Source organism: Oncorhynchus mykiss, chromosome 15 (assembly GCF_013265735.2).
Source record: "Oncorhynchus mykiss isolate Arlee chromosome 15, USDA_OmykA_1.1, whole genome shotgun sequence".
In the NCBI taxonomy this organism is placed as follows: Eukaryota; Metazoa; Chordata; class Actinopteri; order Salmoniformes; family Salmonidae; genus Oncorhynchus; species Oncorhynchus mykiss.
In genome coordinates, this window is record NC_048579.1 from 80872421 (window position 1) to 80888548 (window position 16128).

The window sequence follows — 16128 nt, forward strand, 5'->3', positions numbered from 1 at the left end:
TACATTTTAGTGGCTTTTTATTTTCCCCAGGACAAGGTGCGCCTGAGTAATGATCACGCTGTTTAAACAGCTTCTTGATATGCCTCACCTGTCAGGTGGATGGATTATCTTGGCAAAGGAGAAATGCTCACTAACAGCGATGTATTTGAGCCCAAAAATTGAGAGAAATAAGCATTTTAATTCTCTATGGAAAAATGTCTGTGGATCTTTTATTTCAGCTTCTGAAACATGGGACCAACACTTACATGTTGTGTTTTCTATTTTGGTTCAGTATATAATGCATGATAATACCATTCCCCCCTCTCTTCTCCTTCCTCTGTTCTGAGGAGTGAAAGGAGATCCGGCCAGCAGCCGAGGCAGGGTCATAGGGGTATGTTATTCTAAACCGAAGCACCCAGTGCTCCGGCAGAAAATAGTCCCTTCGGAATGTGTATCTTTCACACTCAAACAATTGTTGTATTAGACCAGGTTTAATGTCTTCGACCGGGAACAAGTGTCTTGACCTATCGGTTGCGTGATTTTATCAGCCACCGTAGCGATTTTGAATGTGTTGAAATCCGCTGGACGAGAGAGGCTGCATGTAATCAAGTCCAACAATAGGCAGCAGAGAAAGAGACGGAGGGGAAGGAGAGAAGGTACATGAGGGGGAGGGTTGGCATGTTCTGCTCCCGGGGCGGAAGGAGACGTTGCGCTCAGGCAGGAGAATGAATCGCAGCGCCACCGAGCCTGGAACCTCCGACGTAGTAGAATGGAGCTGAGGAGAATCACAGTTACATTGTAGCCAGAAACAACCCCCCCGACGTAGTAGAATGGAACTGAGAATAATCACAGTTACATTGTAGCCAGGAACAGAACCCCGAATATTGTTCCAATATAACAGTTCCGTCGGAGGAATAGAAACACAGCGATGCGGACCAGGCGCTGAACAGGAGCGGCCGGGGTGAGAACAAGGCAGAAAGATGGGCGCCGTGCTACGGACTGTGTTGTTGTGTAGTTTTTCTTTGCTAATAAGAGGTGAGTTTTGATCTTTTTGCTTGTTTTATTTATTTTTCCTTTCGTGGAAAGTTTGTGTGGTGTTGGGGGTGTATGGTTTCCAGAGGTGGGGATCCTAGTGTCCAGATTTGGGGCTCTTTCTTTACAATGGCCTCGTTTGCTCATTAGTGGGGCCCAGTGAAGGGGATGTGATTTACTCATCATCAAGGAGTAACTAGCTAACGTTAGCAGGATGGCTAACTACAACACAGGGTTTTCCCCACAGTTACCTATATCTCCTGTAACTAGCTAACTACAACAGTGTTTTCCCCACAGCTACCTGTATCTCCTGTAACTAGTTAACTACAACAGTGTTTTCCCCACAGCTACCCGTATCTCCTGTAACTAGCTAACTACAACACAGTGTTTTCCCCACAGCTACCTGTATCTCCTGTAACTAGCTAACTACAACACAGTGTTTTCCCCACAGCTACCTGTATCTCCTGTAACTAGCTAACTACAACAGTGTTTTCCCCACAGCTACCTGTATCTCCTGTAACTAGCTAACTACAACACAGGGTTTTCCCCACAGTTACCTGTATCTCCTGTAACTAGCTAACTACAACACAGGGTTTTCCCCACAGTTACCTGTATCTCCTGTAACTAGCTAACTACAACACAGGGTTTTCCCCACAGTTACCTGTATCTCCTGTAACTAGCTAACTACAACACAGGGTTTTCCCCACAGTTACCTGTATCTCCTGTAACTAGCTAACTACAACACAGTGTTTTCCCCACAGCTCCTTGCTACCTATATCTCCTGTAACCAACTAGTCTTTTTCCCACTGTTTTGTTGGTTTGTAACATTTTAGTTAATTATATATATATTTTTTATTAGTTGTTTGTAGTATTTCCACACCTGTTTAAGCCACGGCAGGTATTTTCTACAGTTACTGTTGTGATTTAGTTGAACTATCTTAGCCATCCAGAGAGAGACCCTGATACCTAGCAAAGTCTGCTAGCTACACTGGCTAACAATAATGTCGACTGCATATGTCCCATTGAAAGGTGCCTCCACAGACAAGACTCATTTGTTGCATACGTTCATTTGTTAAATGGTAACTAACAACTAATTGCAAGTGAATGATATAAAAGTAGCTAACTAGTTATAACATAAGACTGGATGCTGCCTGGACCACGTTAGAACAGGGGACGTTCATTTGGCGTGGCGTTCATAGTCTTTTGGACAACGTTCTACAGAGTGTTGTGAGTAATTAGGCTAATGTGGATTGTAGTTCTCTAACCTGCTATACACCAATACGTCAAGGCCTATTTGCCCTTAAATATTAGTTTTCCACTGCTTGGTGGCTGTGTAAACATCTGTTCAAATAATCATGGATTCCTTGTTCACACAATCTGCAACGGCAGTTTAATCTGGACTAGGTTTCATTCTCACGTACACCTCATTCAATCTGGACTAGGTTTCATTCTCACATACACCTCATTCAATCTGGACTAGGTTTCATTCTCACATACACCTCATTCAATCTGGACTAGGTTTCATTCTCACATACACCTCATTCAATCTGGACTAGGTTTCATTCTCACATACACCTCATTCAATCTGGACTAGGTTTCATTCTCACATACACCTCATTCAATCTGGACTAGGTTTCATTCTCACATACACCTCATTCAATCTGGACTAGGTTTCATTCTCACATAAACCTCATTCAATCTGGACTAGGTTTCATTCTCACATACACCTCATTCAATCTGGACTGGGTTTCATTCTCACATACACCTAATTAAATCTGGACTAGGTTTCATTCTCACATACACCTCATTCAATCTGGACTAGGTTTCATTCTCACATACACCTCATTTAATCTGGACTAGGTTTCATTCTCACATACACCTAATTAAATCTGGACTAGGTTTCATTCTCACATAAACCTCATTCAATCTGGACTAGGTTTCATTCTCACATACACCTCATTCAATCTGGACTAGGTTTCATTCTCACATACACCTCATTCAATCTGGACTAGGTTTCATTCTCACATACACCTAATTAAATCTGGACTAGGTTTCATTCTCACATACACCTCATTAAATCTGGACTAGGTTTCATTCTCACATACACCTCATTCAATCTGGACTTGGTTTCATTCTCACATACACCTAATTAAATCTGGACTAGGTTTCATTCTCACATACACCTCATTAAATCTGGACTAGGTTTCATTCTCACATACACCTCATTCAATCTGGACTAGGTTTCATTCTCACATACACCTCATTCAATCTGGACTAGGTTTCATTCTCACATACACCTCATTCAATCTGGACTAGGTTTCATTCTCACATACACCTCATTCAATCTGGACTAGGTTTCATTCTCACGTACACCTCATTCAATCTGGACTAGGTTTCATTCTCACATACACCTAATTAAATCTGGACTAGGTTTCATTCTCACATACACCTCATTCAATCTGGACTTGGTTTCATTCTCACATACACCTAATTAAATCTGGACTAGGTTTCATTCTCACATACACCTCATTTAATCTGGACTAGGTTTCATTCTCACATACACCTCATTTAATCTGGACTAGGTTTCATTCTCACATACACCTAATTAAATCTGGACTAGGTTTCATTCTCACATACACCTCATTCAATCTGGACTAGGTTTCATTCTCACATACACCTCATTTAATCTGGACTAGGTTTCATTCTCACGTACACCTCATTCAATCTGGACTAGGTTTCATTCTCACGTACACCTCATTCAATCTGGACTGCGTCTCATTCTCACATAAACCTAAGGTCTCTTTCTAGTAAGGTAAGGCAGGTGAGGTCACTGTGTTGAACTATGGAGGGGAAGTATCTCTCCCAGCAGTCACACCCATCATATCTTTGGCTTTCCCTGCTTTTTGATTTAAAAGGTTTAAAATCACCTACGAGATGGAAATGTAGACGTTAGTTTATTCAAGGCTTTGGTAGAATCAGATCGGGTCTAACTACCACACCGGAGTGAAGACGATTCAGTTTGCTACTGCCGTTCAGTGACGTTAGTGCACTTCCTATTCAGTTTGCACCTGCCGTTCAGTGACGTTAGTGCACTTCCTATTCAGTTTGCTACTGCCGTTCAGTGACGTTAGTGCACTTCCTATTCAGTTTGCTACTGCCGTTCAGTGACGTTAGTGCACTTCCTATTCAGTTTGCTACTGCCGTTCAGTGACGTTAGTGCACTTCCTATTCAGTTTGCTACTGCCGTTCAGTGACGTTAGTGCACTTCCTATTCAGTTTGCTACTGCCGTTCAGTGACGTTAGTGCACTTCCTATTCAGTTTGCTACTGCCGTTCAGTGACATTAGTGCACTTCCTATTCAGTTTGCTACTGCCGTTCAGTGACGTTAGTGCACTTCCTATTCAGTTTGCTACTGCCGTTCAGTGACGTTAGTGCACTTCCTATTCAGTTGGCATAACTAGACTATCATTGGGAAATGGGTTTATCACTGTGTACTCTGAAACTAGTCTTCAGACACTATGTGATGAGAATGTTTTCAGTCTAGTCTGGGTGGTATTGAATTCAGTGGTTCCCAAATGGCCCCCTATTCCCTATAATAGTCCACTACCTTGGACCCATAGGCTGAATCCCAAATTACCCCCTATTCCCTATAATAGTCCACTACCTTGGACCCATAGGCTGCATCCCAAATGACCCTATTCCCTATAATAGTCCACTACCTTGGACCCGGGCCCATAGGATGCATCCCAAATGACCCCCTATTCCCTATAATAGTCCACTACCTTGGGCCCATAGGCTGCATGCATCCCAAAAGACCCCCTATTCCCGATGTGATTTTGATAGTGGTAGTCACGTCTGAGTAGTATTGAGCAGTAATACTGGCTACAGTAGGCTGGACCCTCTCGCCATCTGGCAGCCATATTGGATGACGTGGATGAAAGGAAAAGTGGTTCAACTTCCATTCAACTGTTCTCAGAAACCACGGGTGTGTTTGGATCGGAGAGGACTGGCGTGTTTGGATCAGAAACCACGGGTGTGTTTGGATCGGAGAGGACTGGCGTGTTTGGATCAGAAACCACGGGTGTGTTTGGATCGGAGAGGACTGGCGTGTTTGGATCAGAAACCACGGGTGTGTTTGGATCGGAGAGGACTGGCGTGTTTGGATCAGAAACCACGGGTGTGTTTGGATCGGAGAGGACTGGCGTGTTTGGATCAGAAACCACGGGTGTTTTTGGATCGGAGAGGACTGGCGTGTTTGGATCAGAAACCACGGGTGTGTTTGGATCGGAGAGGACTGGCGTGTTTGGATCAGAAACCACGGGTGTGTTTGGATCGGAGAGGACTGGCGTGTTTGGATCAGAAACCACGGGTGTTTTTGGATCGGAGAGGACTGGCGTGTTTGGATCAGAAACCACGGGTGTTTTTGGATCGGAGAGGACTGGCGTGTTTGGATCAGAAACCACGGGTGTTTTTGGATCGGAGAGGACTGGCGTGTTTGGATCAGAAACCACGGGTGTTTTTGGATCGGAGAGGACCGGCGTGTTTGGATCAGAAACCACGGGTGTTTTTGGATCGGAGAGGACTGGCGTGTTTGGATCAGAAACCACGGGTGTTTTTGGATCGGAGAGGACTGGCGTGTTTGGATCAGAAACCACGGGTGTTTTTGGATCGGAGAGGACTGGCGTGTTTGGATCAGAAAAGCACTGGTCTCAAGACAACATGGAGGATAACTAAAGTTTGGAGCTTGTTCAGAGACGTTTCAGTCTGAAGTCCAAGCTGCCTCTAGCAAATTGTTCAATCTGTTTGTAGTGTTATATCCCTGTAGAGGCCGGGGGTCCCTGTAGCGGCCGGGGGTCCCTGTAGCGGCCGGGGGTCCCTGTAGAGCCCGTGGGTCCCTGTAGCGGCCGGGGGTCCCCTGTAGCGCCCGTGGGTCCCTGTAGCGGCCGGGGTTCCCCTGTAGCGGCCGGGGGTCCCCTGTAGAGGCCGGGGGTCCCTGTAGCGCCCGGGGGTCCCTGTAGCGGCCGGGGGTCCCTGTAGCGCCCGGGGGTCCCTGTAGCGGCCGGGGGTCCCTGTAGAGGCCGGGGGTCCCCTGTAGCGCCCGTGGGTCCCTGTAGCGGCCGGGGGTCCCCTGTAGCGCCCGGGGGTCCCTGTAGCGGCCGGGGGTCCCTGTAGCGCCCGGGGGTCCCTGTAGCGCCCGTGGGTCCCTGTAGCATGAAGTTAAACGTTTCTCCTCGGTTGGTTGATGTTGAAACAGACAGTGGTTGTTGAATCTGACTCTCCTGGCCCCCGGCTGACTTGGCCGTCTGGCCCCCGGCTGTCTGGCCCCCGGCTGACTTGGCCGTCTGGCCCCCGGCTGACTTGGCCGTCTGGCCCCCGGGGGGGGGGGGGGGGGGGGGGTACTGTAGGGGTATTGTTGTAGGGGTGTTGTAGGGGTGTTGTAGTACTGTAGGGGTGTTGTAGGACTGTATAGTATTTCTGTCTGACCCTACCCCCTCCCCCACCAGGTGGACCCCTCCTGTTCTACGTACTGTATAGTATCTCTGTCTGACCTTACCCCCTCCCCCACCAGGTGTACCCCTCCTGCTCTATGCTAACCGACGGGACCTGCGGCTGGTGGATGCGGCTCACGGCAGGGCCAACGCCACGGTGGTGGTGGGCGGTCTGGAGGACGCCGCCGCTGTGGACTACGTATACGCTCAGGGATTGGTCTACTGGAGTGACGTCAGCGAGGAGGCAATCAAACGCACCACCTTCAACCAATCAGGGCCCGGCTCGGCGGCGGCCGCCCAGACGGTGGTTGTATCGGGGCTGGCGTCCCCGGACGGCCTGGCCTGTGACTGGTTAGGCAGGAAGCTGTACTGGACGGACTCCGAGACCAATCGGATAGAGGTGGCCGAGCTGGATGGATCGTTACGGAGAGTTCTCTTCTGGCAGGACCTGGACCAGCCCCGAGCCATCTCTCTGGACCCGGGAAGAGGGTGAGTACCTGACAACCTGTAGTAAAGTAGTGCTCAGTAGAACTACCTGGACCTGGCTTTGAATGGGGGGACCAAGGTTCCTAAAACCAAGAGCTTCTCCCTCGTATCCGTCCATCTGGAGGATACTAGAACGTTAGGGGACAGGCTGGAGGATACTAGAACGTTAGGGGACAGGCTGGAGGATACTAGAATGTTAGGGAACAGGCTGGAGGATACTAGAATGTTAGGGAACAGGCTGGAGGATACTAGAATGTTAGGGAACAGGCTGGAGGATACTAGAATGTTAGGGAACAGGCTGGAGGATACTAGAATGTTAGGGAACAGGCTGGAGGATACTAGAACGTTAGGGGACAGGCTGGAGGATACTAGAACGTTAGGGGACAGGCTGGAGGATACTAGAACGTTAGGGGACAGGCTGGAGGATACTAGAATGTTAGGGGACAGGCTGGAGGATACTAGAACGTTAGGGGACAGGCTGGAGGATACTAGAATGTTAGGGGACAGGCTGGAGGATACTAGAACGTTAGGGGACAGGCTGGAGGATACTAGAACGTTAGGGGACAGGACAGGCTGGAGGATACTAGAACGTTAGGGGACAGTACAGGCTGGAGGATACTAGAACGTTAGGGGACAGTACAGGCTGGAGGATACCAGAACGTTAGGGGACAGTACAGGCTGGAGGATACCAGAACGTTAGGGGACAGTACAGGCTGGAGGATACTAGAACATTAGGGGACAGTACAGGCTGGAGGATACTGGAACATTAGGGGACAGTACAGGCTGGAGGATACTAGAACATTAGGGGACAGTACAGGCTGGAGGATACTAGAATGTTAGTGGACAGGCTGGAGGATACTAGAACGTTAGGGGACAGGCTGGAGGATACTAGAACGTTAGGGGACAGGCTGGAGGATACTAGAACGTTAGGGGACAGTACAGGCTGGAGGATACTAGAACGTTAGGGGACAGGCTGGAGGATACTAGAACGTTAGGGGACAGTGCAGGCTGGAGGATACTAGAACGTTAGGGGACAGTGCAGGCTGGAGGATACTAGAACGTTAGGGGACAGTACAGGCTGGAGGATACTAGAACGTTAGGGGACAGTACAGGCTGGAGGATACTAGAACGTTAGGGGACAGGCTGGAGGATACTAGAATGTTAGGGGACAGTACAGGCTGGAGGATACTAGAACGTTAGGGGACAGTGCAGGCTGGAGGATACTAGAACGTTAGGGGACAGTACAGGCTGGAGGATACTGGAACGTTAGGGGACAATACAGGCTGGAGGATACTAGAACGTTAGGGGACAGTGCAGGCTGGAGGATACTAGAACGTTAGGGGACAGTACAGGCTGGAGGATACTAGAACGTTAGGGGACAGGCTGGAGGATACCAGAATGTTAGGGGACAGTACAGGTTGGAGAATACTAGAACGTTAGGGGACAGTACAGGCTGGAGGATACTAGAACGTTAGGGGACAGGCTGGAGGATACTAGAATGTTAGGGGACAGGCTGGAGGATACTAGAACGTTAGGGGACAGTACAGGTTGGAGAATACTGGAACGTTAGGGGACAGTACAGGTTGGAGGTTCAGGGACCTGTGTGAGAGAGTGTGTCTGTCTGCAGGATTTTATTTTACGAGGTGGTGCTGTGTCCCCCTTTGGACTCAGAGACTCTTACATTCTTTGGGGAGAACCGTGATGCCTCTTTACTGACCCCACTGATACAGTAGAACTGCCTCTACCAGGACCCACAGCTAGATGCTGTGTTAATGGTGACGTGGGGGCTGATACAGTAGAACGACCAGGACCCACAGCTAGATTCTGTGTTAATGGTGACTTGGGGGCTGATACAGTAGAACGACCAGGACCCACAGCTAGATGCTGTGTTAATGGTGACGTGGGGGCTGATACAGTAGAACCACCAGGACCCACAGCTAGATGCTGTGTTAATGGTGACGTGAGGGCTGATACAGTAGAACGACCAGGACCCACAGCTAGATGCTGTGTTAATGGTGACGTGGGGGCTGATACAGTAGAACGACCAGGACCCACAGCTAGATGCTGTGTTAATGGTGACTTGGGGGCTGATACAGTAGAACAACCTCTACCAGGACCCACAGCTAGATGCTGTGTTAATGGTGACGTGAGGTCTGATACGGTAGAACAACCAGGACCCACAGCTAGATGCTGTGTTAATGGTGACGTGGGGGCTGATACAGTAGAACGACCAGGACCCACAGCTAGATGCTGTGTTAATGGTGACGTGGGGGCTGATACAGTAGAACGACCAGGACCCACAGCTAGATGCTGTGTTAATGGTGACGTGAGGGCTGATACAGTAGAACAACCTCTACCAGGACCCACATCTAGATGCAGTGTTAATGGTAACGTGGGGGCTGATACAGTAGAACGACCAGGACCCACAGCTAGATGCTGTGTTAATGGTGACGCGAGGGCTGAGACAGTAGAACGACCAGGACCCACAGCTAGATGCTGTGTTAATGGTGACGTGAGGGCTGAGACAGTAGAACGACCAGGACCCACAGCTAGATGCTGTGTTAATGGTGACGTGAGGGCTGAGACAGTAGAACGACCAGGACCCACAGCTAGATGCTGTGTTAATGGTGACGTGGGGGCTGATACAGTAGAACGACCAGGACCCACAGCTAGATGCTGTGTTAATGGTGACGTGAGGGCTGATACAGTAGAACAACCTCTACCAGGACCCACATCTAGATGCAGTGTTAATGGTGATGTGAGGGCTGATACAGTAGAACGACCAGGACCCACAGCTAGATGCTGTGTTAATGGTGACGTGAGGGCTGATACAGTAGAACGACCAGGACCCACAGCTAGATGCTGTGTTAATGGTGACGTGAGGTCTGATACGGTAGAACGACCAGGACCCACAGCTAGATGCTGTGTTAATGGTGACGTGAGGGCTGAGACAGTAGAACGACCAGGACCCACAGCTAGATGCTGTGTTAATGGTGACGTGGGGGCTGATACAGTAGAACGACCAGGACCCACAGCTAGATGCTGTGTTAATGGTGACGTGAGGGCTGATACAGTAGAACAACCTCTACCAGGACCCACATCTAGATGCAGTGTTAATGGTGACGTGGGGGCTGATACAGTAGAACGACCAGGACCCACAGCTAGATGCTGTGTTAATGGTGATGTGAGGGCTGATACAGTAGAACGACCAGGACCCACAGCTAGATGCTGTGTTAATGGTGATGTGAGGGCTGATACAGTAGAACGACCAGGACTCACAGCTAGATGCTGTGTTAATGGTGACGTGAGGTCTGATACAGTAGAACGACCAGGACCCACAGCTAGATGCTGTGTTAATGGTGACGTGAGGTCTGATACGGTAGAACGACCAGGACCCACAGCTAGATGCTGTGTTAATGGTGACGTGAGGGCTGAGACAGTAGAACGACCAGGACCCACAGCTAGATGCTGTGTTAATGGTGATGTGAGGGCTGTTGACACTTTGTTTACTCTGTACTGGTCAATGGACACGGCTGTTGACACTGTTTGTTTACTCTGTACTGGTCAGTGGACACTGTTTGTTTACTCTGTACTGGTCAGTGGACACTGTTTGTTTACTCTGTACTCTGTACTGGTCAGTGGACACTGTTTGTTTACTCTGTACTGGTCAGTGGACACTGTTTGTTTACTCTGTACTGGTCAGTGGACACTGTTTGTTTACTCTGTACTGGTCAGTGGACACTGTTTGTTTACTCTGTACTGGTCAGTGGACACTGTTTGTTTACTCTGTACTGGTCAGTGGACACTGTTTGTTTACTCTGTACTGGTCAGTGGACACTGTTTGTTTACTCTGTACTGGTCAGTGGACACTGTTTGTTTACTCTGTACTGGTCAGTGGACACTGTTTGTTTACTCTGTACTGGTCAGTGGGCACTGTTTGTTTACTCTGTACTGGTCAGTTGACACGTTGTTGACACTGTTTGTTTACTCTGTTTGTTTACTCTGTACTGGTCAGTGGACACGGCTGTTGACACTGTTGGTTTACTCTGTACTGGTCAGTTGACACGTTGTTGACACTGTTTGTTTACTCTGTTTGTTTACTCTGTACTGGTCAGTGGACACGGCTGTTGACACTGTTTGTTTACTCTGTACTGGTCAGTGGACACTGTTTGTTTACTCTGTACTGGTCAGTTGACACGTTGTTGACGTTTCACCAGTCTGTGCTCTCTGGTGAGTGGATATAATAGGTTTGTCTCCTTCAGTAGTTAGGCTAGCCAGCTGGGACATACACCATCTCTGTCACATACAGTTAGGTGTGTCACATAGTTTCCATTTTGAACTGGCTGCTTGCCAAATCTCAAACTCAAATTGTCTTTGTTCAGCTGACATGAGCTGCAGTTGAAGTCGGAAGTTTACATACACTGAGGTTGGAGTTATTAAAACTTGTTTTTCAACCACTCCACACATTTCTTGTTAACAAACTACAGTTTTGGCAAGTTGGTTAGGACATCTACTTTGCATGACGCAAGTCATTTTTCCAAAAATAGTTTACGGACAGATCATTTCACTTATAATTCACTACATCACAATTCCAGTGGGTCAGAAGTTTACATTCACTTTGTTGACTGTGCCTTTAAACAGCTTGGAAAATTCCAGAAAATGATGTCATGGCTTTAGAAGCTTCTGATAGGCTAATTGACATCATTTGAGTCAATTGGAGGTGTACCTGTGTAATGTATTTCAAGGCCTACCTTCAAACCCAGTGCCTCTTTGCTTGACATCATGGGAAAATCAAAAGAAATCAGCCTAAAAAATTGTAGACCTCCACAAGTCTGGTTCATCCTTGGGAGCAATTTCCAAACGCCTGAAGATACCACGTTCATCTGTACAGACAATAGTATGCAAGTATAAACACCATGGGACCACGCAGCCGTCATACCGCTCAGGAACGCATTCTGTCTCCTAGAGATGAACGTACTTTGGTGCGAAATGTGCAAATCAATCCCAGAACAACAGCAAAGGACCTTGTGAACATGCTGGAGGAAACAGGTACAAAAATATCTATATCCACAGTAAAAGGAGTCCTATATCGACATTACCTGAAAAGCCGCTCCGCAAGGAAGAAGCCACTGCTCCAAAACAGCCATTAAAAAGCCAGACTACGGCTTGCAACTGCACATGGGGACACAGATCGTACTTTTTGGAGAAATGTCCTCTGGTCTGATGAAACAAGAATAGAACTGTTTGGCCATAATGACCATCGTTATGCTTTGGAGGAAAAAGGGAGGCTTGCAAGCCGAAGAACACCATCCCAACTGTGAAGCATGGGAGTGGCAGCATCATGTTGTGGGGGTGCTTTGCTGCAGGAGGGACTGATGCACTTCACAAAATAGATGTCATCGTGAGGCAAGAAAATTATGTGTATATATTGAAGCAACATCTCAAGACGTCAGTCAGGAAGTTAAAGCTTGGTCTTAAATGGGTCTTCCAAATGGACAATGACCCCAAGCATAGTTCAAAGTTGTGGAAAAATGGCTTAAGGACAACAAAGTCAAGGTATTGGAGTGGCCATCACAAAGCCCTGACCTCAATCCCATAGAAAATTTGTGGGCAGATCTGAAAAAGCGTATGCAAGCAAAGAGGCCTACAAACCTGACTCAGTTACACCAGCTCTGTCAGGAGGAATGGGGCCAAAATTCACCCAACTTAATTGTGGAAGGCTACACAAAACGTTTGACCCAAGTTAAACAATTTAAAGGCAATGCTACTAAACACTCAATTAGTATATGTAAACTTCTGACCCACTGGGAATGTGATGAAAGAAATAAAAGCTGAAATAACTCCTTCTCTCTACTATTATTATGACATTTCACATTCTTAAAATAAAAGTGGTGATGCTAACTTACCAAAGACGGGGATTTTTTGCTAAGATTTAAATGTCAGGAATTCTGAAACTGAGTTTAAATGTATGTAAACTTCCGACTTCAACTACATCAATGCGCTTGGCGGGCCAATTCTTCCAGAGTACGGTGTTATATTGGTAGGATATGGGCCATCCTGTATTTAGGGTGTTATATTGGTAGGATCTGGGCCATCCTGTATTTAGGGTGTTATATTGGTAGGATCTGGACCATCCTGTATTTAGGGTGTTATATTGGTAGGATCTGGACCATCCTGTATTTAGGGTGTTATATTGGTAGGATCTGGACCATCCTGTATTGTCCAGGCTGTATTTAGGGTGTTATATTGGTAGGATCTGGACCATCCTGTATTTAGGGTGTTATATTGGTAGGATCTGGACCATCCTGTATTGTCCAGGCTGTATTTAGGGTGTTATATTGGTAGGATCTGGATCATCCTGTGTTGTCCAGGCTGTATTTAGGGTGTTATATTGGTAGGATCTGGACCATCCTGTATTTAGGGTGTTATATTGGTAGGATCTGGGCCATCCTGTATTTAGGGTGTTATATTGGTAGGATCTGGACCATCCTGTATTTAGGGTGTTATATTGGTAGGATCTGGACCATCCTGTATTTAAGGTGTTATATTGGTAGGATCTGGACCATCCTGTATTGTCCAGGCTGTATTTAGGGTGTTATATTGGTAGGATCTGGACCATCCTGTATTTAGGGTGTTATATTGGTAGGATCTGGACCATCCTGTATTTAGGGTGTTATATTGGTAGGATCTGGACCATCCTGTATTGTCCAGGCTGTATTTAGGGTGTTATATTGGTAGGATCTGGATCATCCTGTGTTGTCCAGGCTGTATTTAGGGTGTTATATTGGTAGGATCTGGACCATCCTGTATTTAGGGTGTTATATTGGTAGGATCTGGACCATCCTGTGTTGTCCAGGCTGTATTTAGGGTGTTATATTGGTAGGATCTGGACCATCCTGTGTTGTCCAGGCTGTATTTAGGGTGTTATATTGGTAGGATCTGGACCATCCTGTATTTAGGGTGTTATATTGGTAGGATCTGGATCATCCTGTGTTGTCTAGGCTGTATTTAGGGTGTTATATTGGTAGGATATGGGCCATCCTGTATTTAGGGTGTTATATTGGTAGGATCTGGACCATCCTGTATTGAGGGTGTTATATTGGTAGGATCTGGACAATCCTGTATTTAGGGTGTTATATTGGTAGGATCTGGACCATCCTGTGTTTAGGGTGTTATATTGGTAGGATCTGGACCATCCTGTGTTGTCTAGGCTGTATTTAGGGTGTTATATTGGTAGGATCTGGACCATCCTGTGTTGTCCAGGCAGTATTTAGGGTGTTATATTGGTAGGATCTGGACCATCCTGTGTTTAGGGTGTTATATTGGTAGGATCTGGACCATCCTGTATTTAGGGTGTTATATTGGTAGGATCTGGACCATCCTGTGTTTAGGGTGTTATATTGGTAGGATCTGGACCATCCTGTGTTGTCTAGGCTGTATTTAGGGTGTTATATTGGTAGGATCTGGACCATCCTGTGTTGTCCAGGCAGTATTTAGGGCGGTGTCCAGGCTGTGTTTGGGGCGGTGTCCGGGCTGTGTTTGGGGCGGTGTCCGGGCTGTGTTTGGGGCGGTGTCCGGGCTGTGTTTGGGGCGGTGTCCGGGCTGTATTTGGGGCGGTGTCCGGGCTGTGTTTGGGGCGGTGTCCGGGCTGTGTTTGGGGCGGTGTCCGGGCTGTGTTTGGGGCGTTGTCCGGGCTGTGTTTGGGGCGTTGTCCGGGCTGTGTTTGGGGCGTTGTCCGGGCTGTGTTTGGGGCGTTGTCCGGGCTGTGTTTGGGGCGTTGTCCGGGCTGTGTTTGGGGCGTTGTCCGGGCTGTGTTTGGGGCGTTGTCCGGGCTGTGTTTGGGGCGTTGTCCGGGCTGTGTTTGGGGCGGTGTCCGGGCTGTGTTTGGGGCGGTGTCCGGGCTGTGTTTGGGGCGGTGTCCGGGCTGTGTTTGGGGCGGTGATGTTGGCCTTGCTTTACGCCAGGGTTTCCCCAACTAAAGGGTTTTATTAAACAGTTGGTTTCTGTTTTCTTCCAACAAGTGTGGCTCCATCTTTTGATCTGTTTTTAAGCTACAAAATATTCTGACCCCGCCACTGAAAGATAAGACTCTACAAGGCCACACAGGACTCATTAGAACAGTGGATAAGACCAGGCAGTAAATCAGACTGGGGGAAACAACATCACTGATGTCCTTGTTTTCTACCCACAAGATCAGACAACATGAGAGCCTGAGTCTTCTTCCCAATACCTTTGCATTTCAGTCACTTCAAACCTCCTTCACATTGAAATACTGTCAGAAGGACTGGCAGACTGATTGGTCGTAAATAGACTGTCAAAAGGACTGGCAGACTGATTGGTAGTAAATAGACTGGCAAAAAGACTGGCAGACTGATTGGTAGTAAATAGACTGGCAAAAAGACTGGCAGACTGATTGGTAGTAAATAGACTGGCAAAAAGACTGGCAGACTGATTTGTAGTATATAGACTGTCAAAAGGACTGGCAGACTGATTTGTAGTAAATAGACTGTCAAAAGGACTGGCAGACTGATTTGTAGTAAATAGACTGTCAAAAGGACTGGCAGACTGATTTGTAGTAAATAGACTGTCAAAAGGACTGGCAGACTGATTTGTAGTAAATAGAATGTCAAAAGGACTGGCAGACTGATTTGTCGTAAATAGACTGTCAAAAGGACTGGCAGACTGATTTGTAGTAAATAGACCGTCAAAAGGACTGGCAGACTGATTTGTAGTATATAGACTGTCAAAAGGACTGGCAGACTGATTTGTAGTAAATAGACTGAAAAAGACTGGCAGACTGATTTGTAGTAAATAGACTGTCAAAAGGACTGGCAGACTGATTTGTAGTAAATGGACTGTCAAAAGGACTGGCAGACTGATTTTATAATATACTGTCATAGCCCCGCCCCCCAAAAAACGTAACCTTATTAATTTAATATTTTACATGGGGTGGGAGGGCGGCTATGACTGTCATGGCCCAAAGTCCCACCTAAACAAGTGTGTGTGTGTGGGGGGGGGGGGGGGGGGTGTCTGGGATCCAGTCTCACCTAAATAGGTGGGGGTGGCAGCAGTAGTCTAATGAATGGGAACTATTAGTTTAGGCTAGTTACTGGGCTTAGGTCTCTTTGGAAGCCCTCAGGAT

General features: G+C 47.4%; 1 protein-coding gene across 1 annotated transcript in view; it reads left to right on the forward strand.

Moving 5' to 3' along the window:
- The first annotated feature begins 724 nt into the window (after positions 1-724).
- The window catches only part of LOC118936541 (low-density lipoprotein receptor-related protein 6-like), an 80953-nt gene continuing 65549 nt past the window's right edge, over positions 725-16128 (forward strand). The window contains exons 1-2 of the mRNA XM_036945514.1: positions 725-1014; positions 6581-6989. Of these exons, the coding sequence (XP_036801409.1) occupies positions 960-1014; positions 6581-6989 (464 nt within the window). The 5' untranslated portion in view covers positions 725-959. The remainder of the gene's footprint in view (positions 1015-6580; positions 6990-16128) is intronic.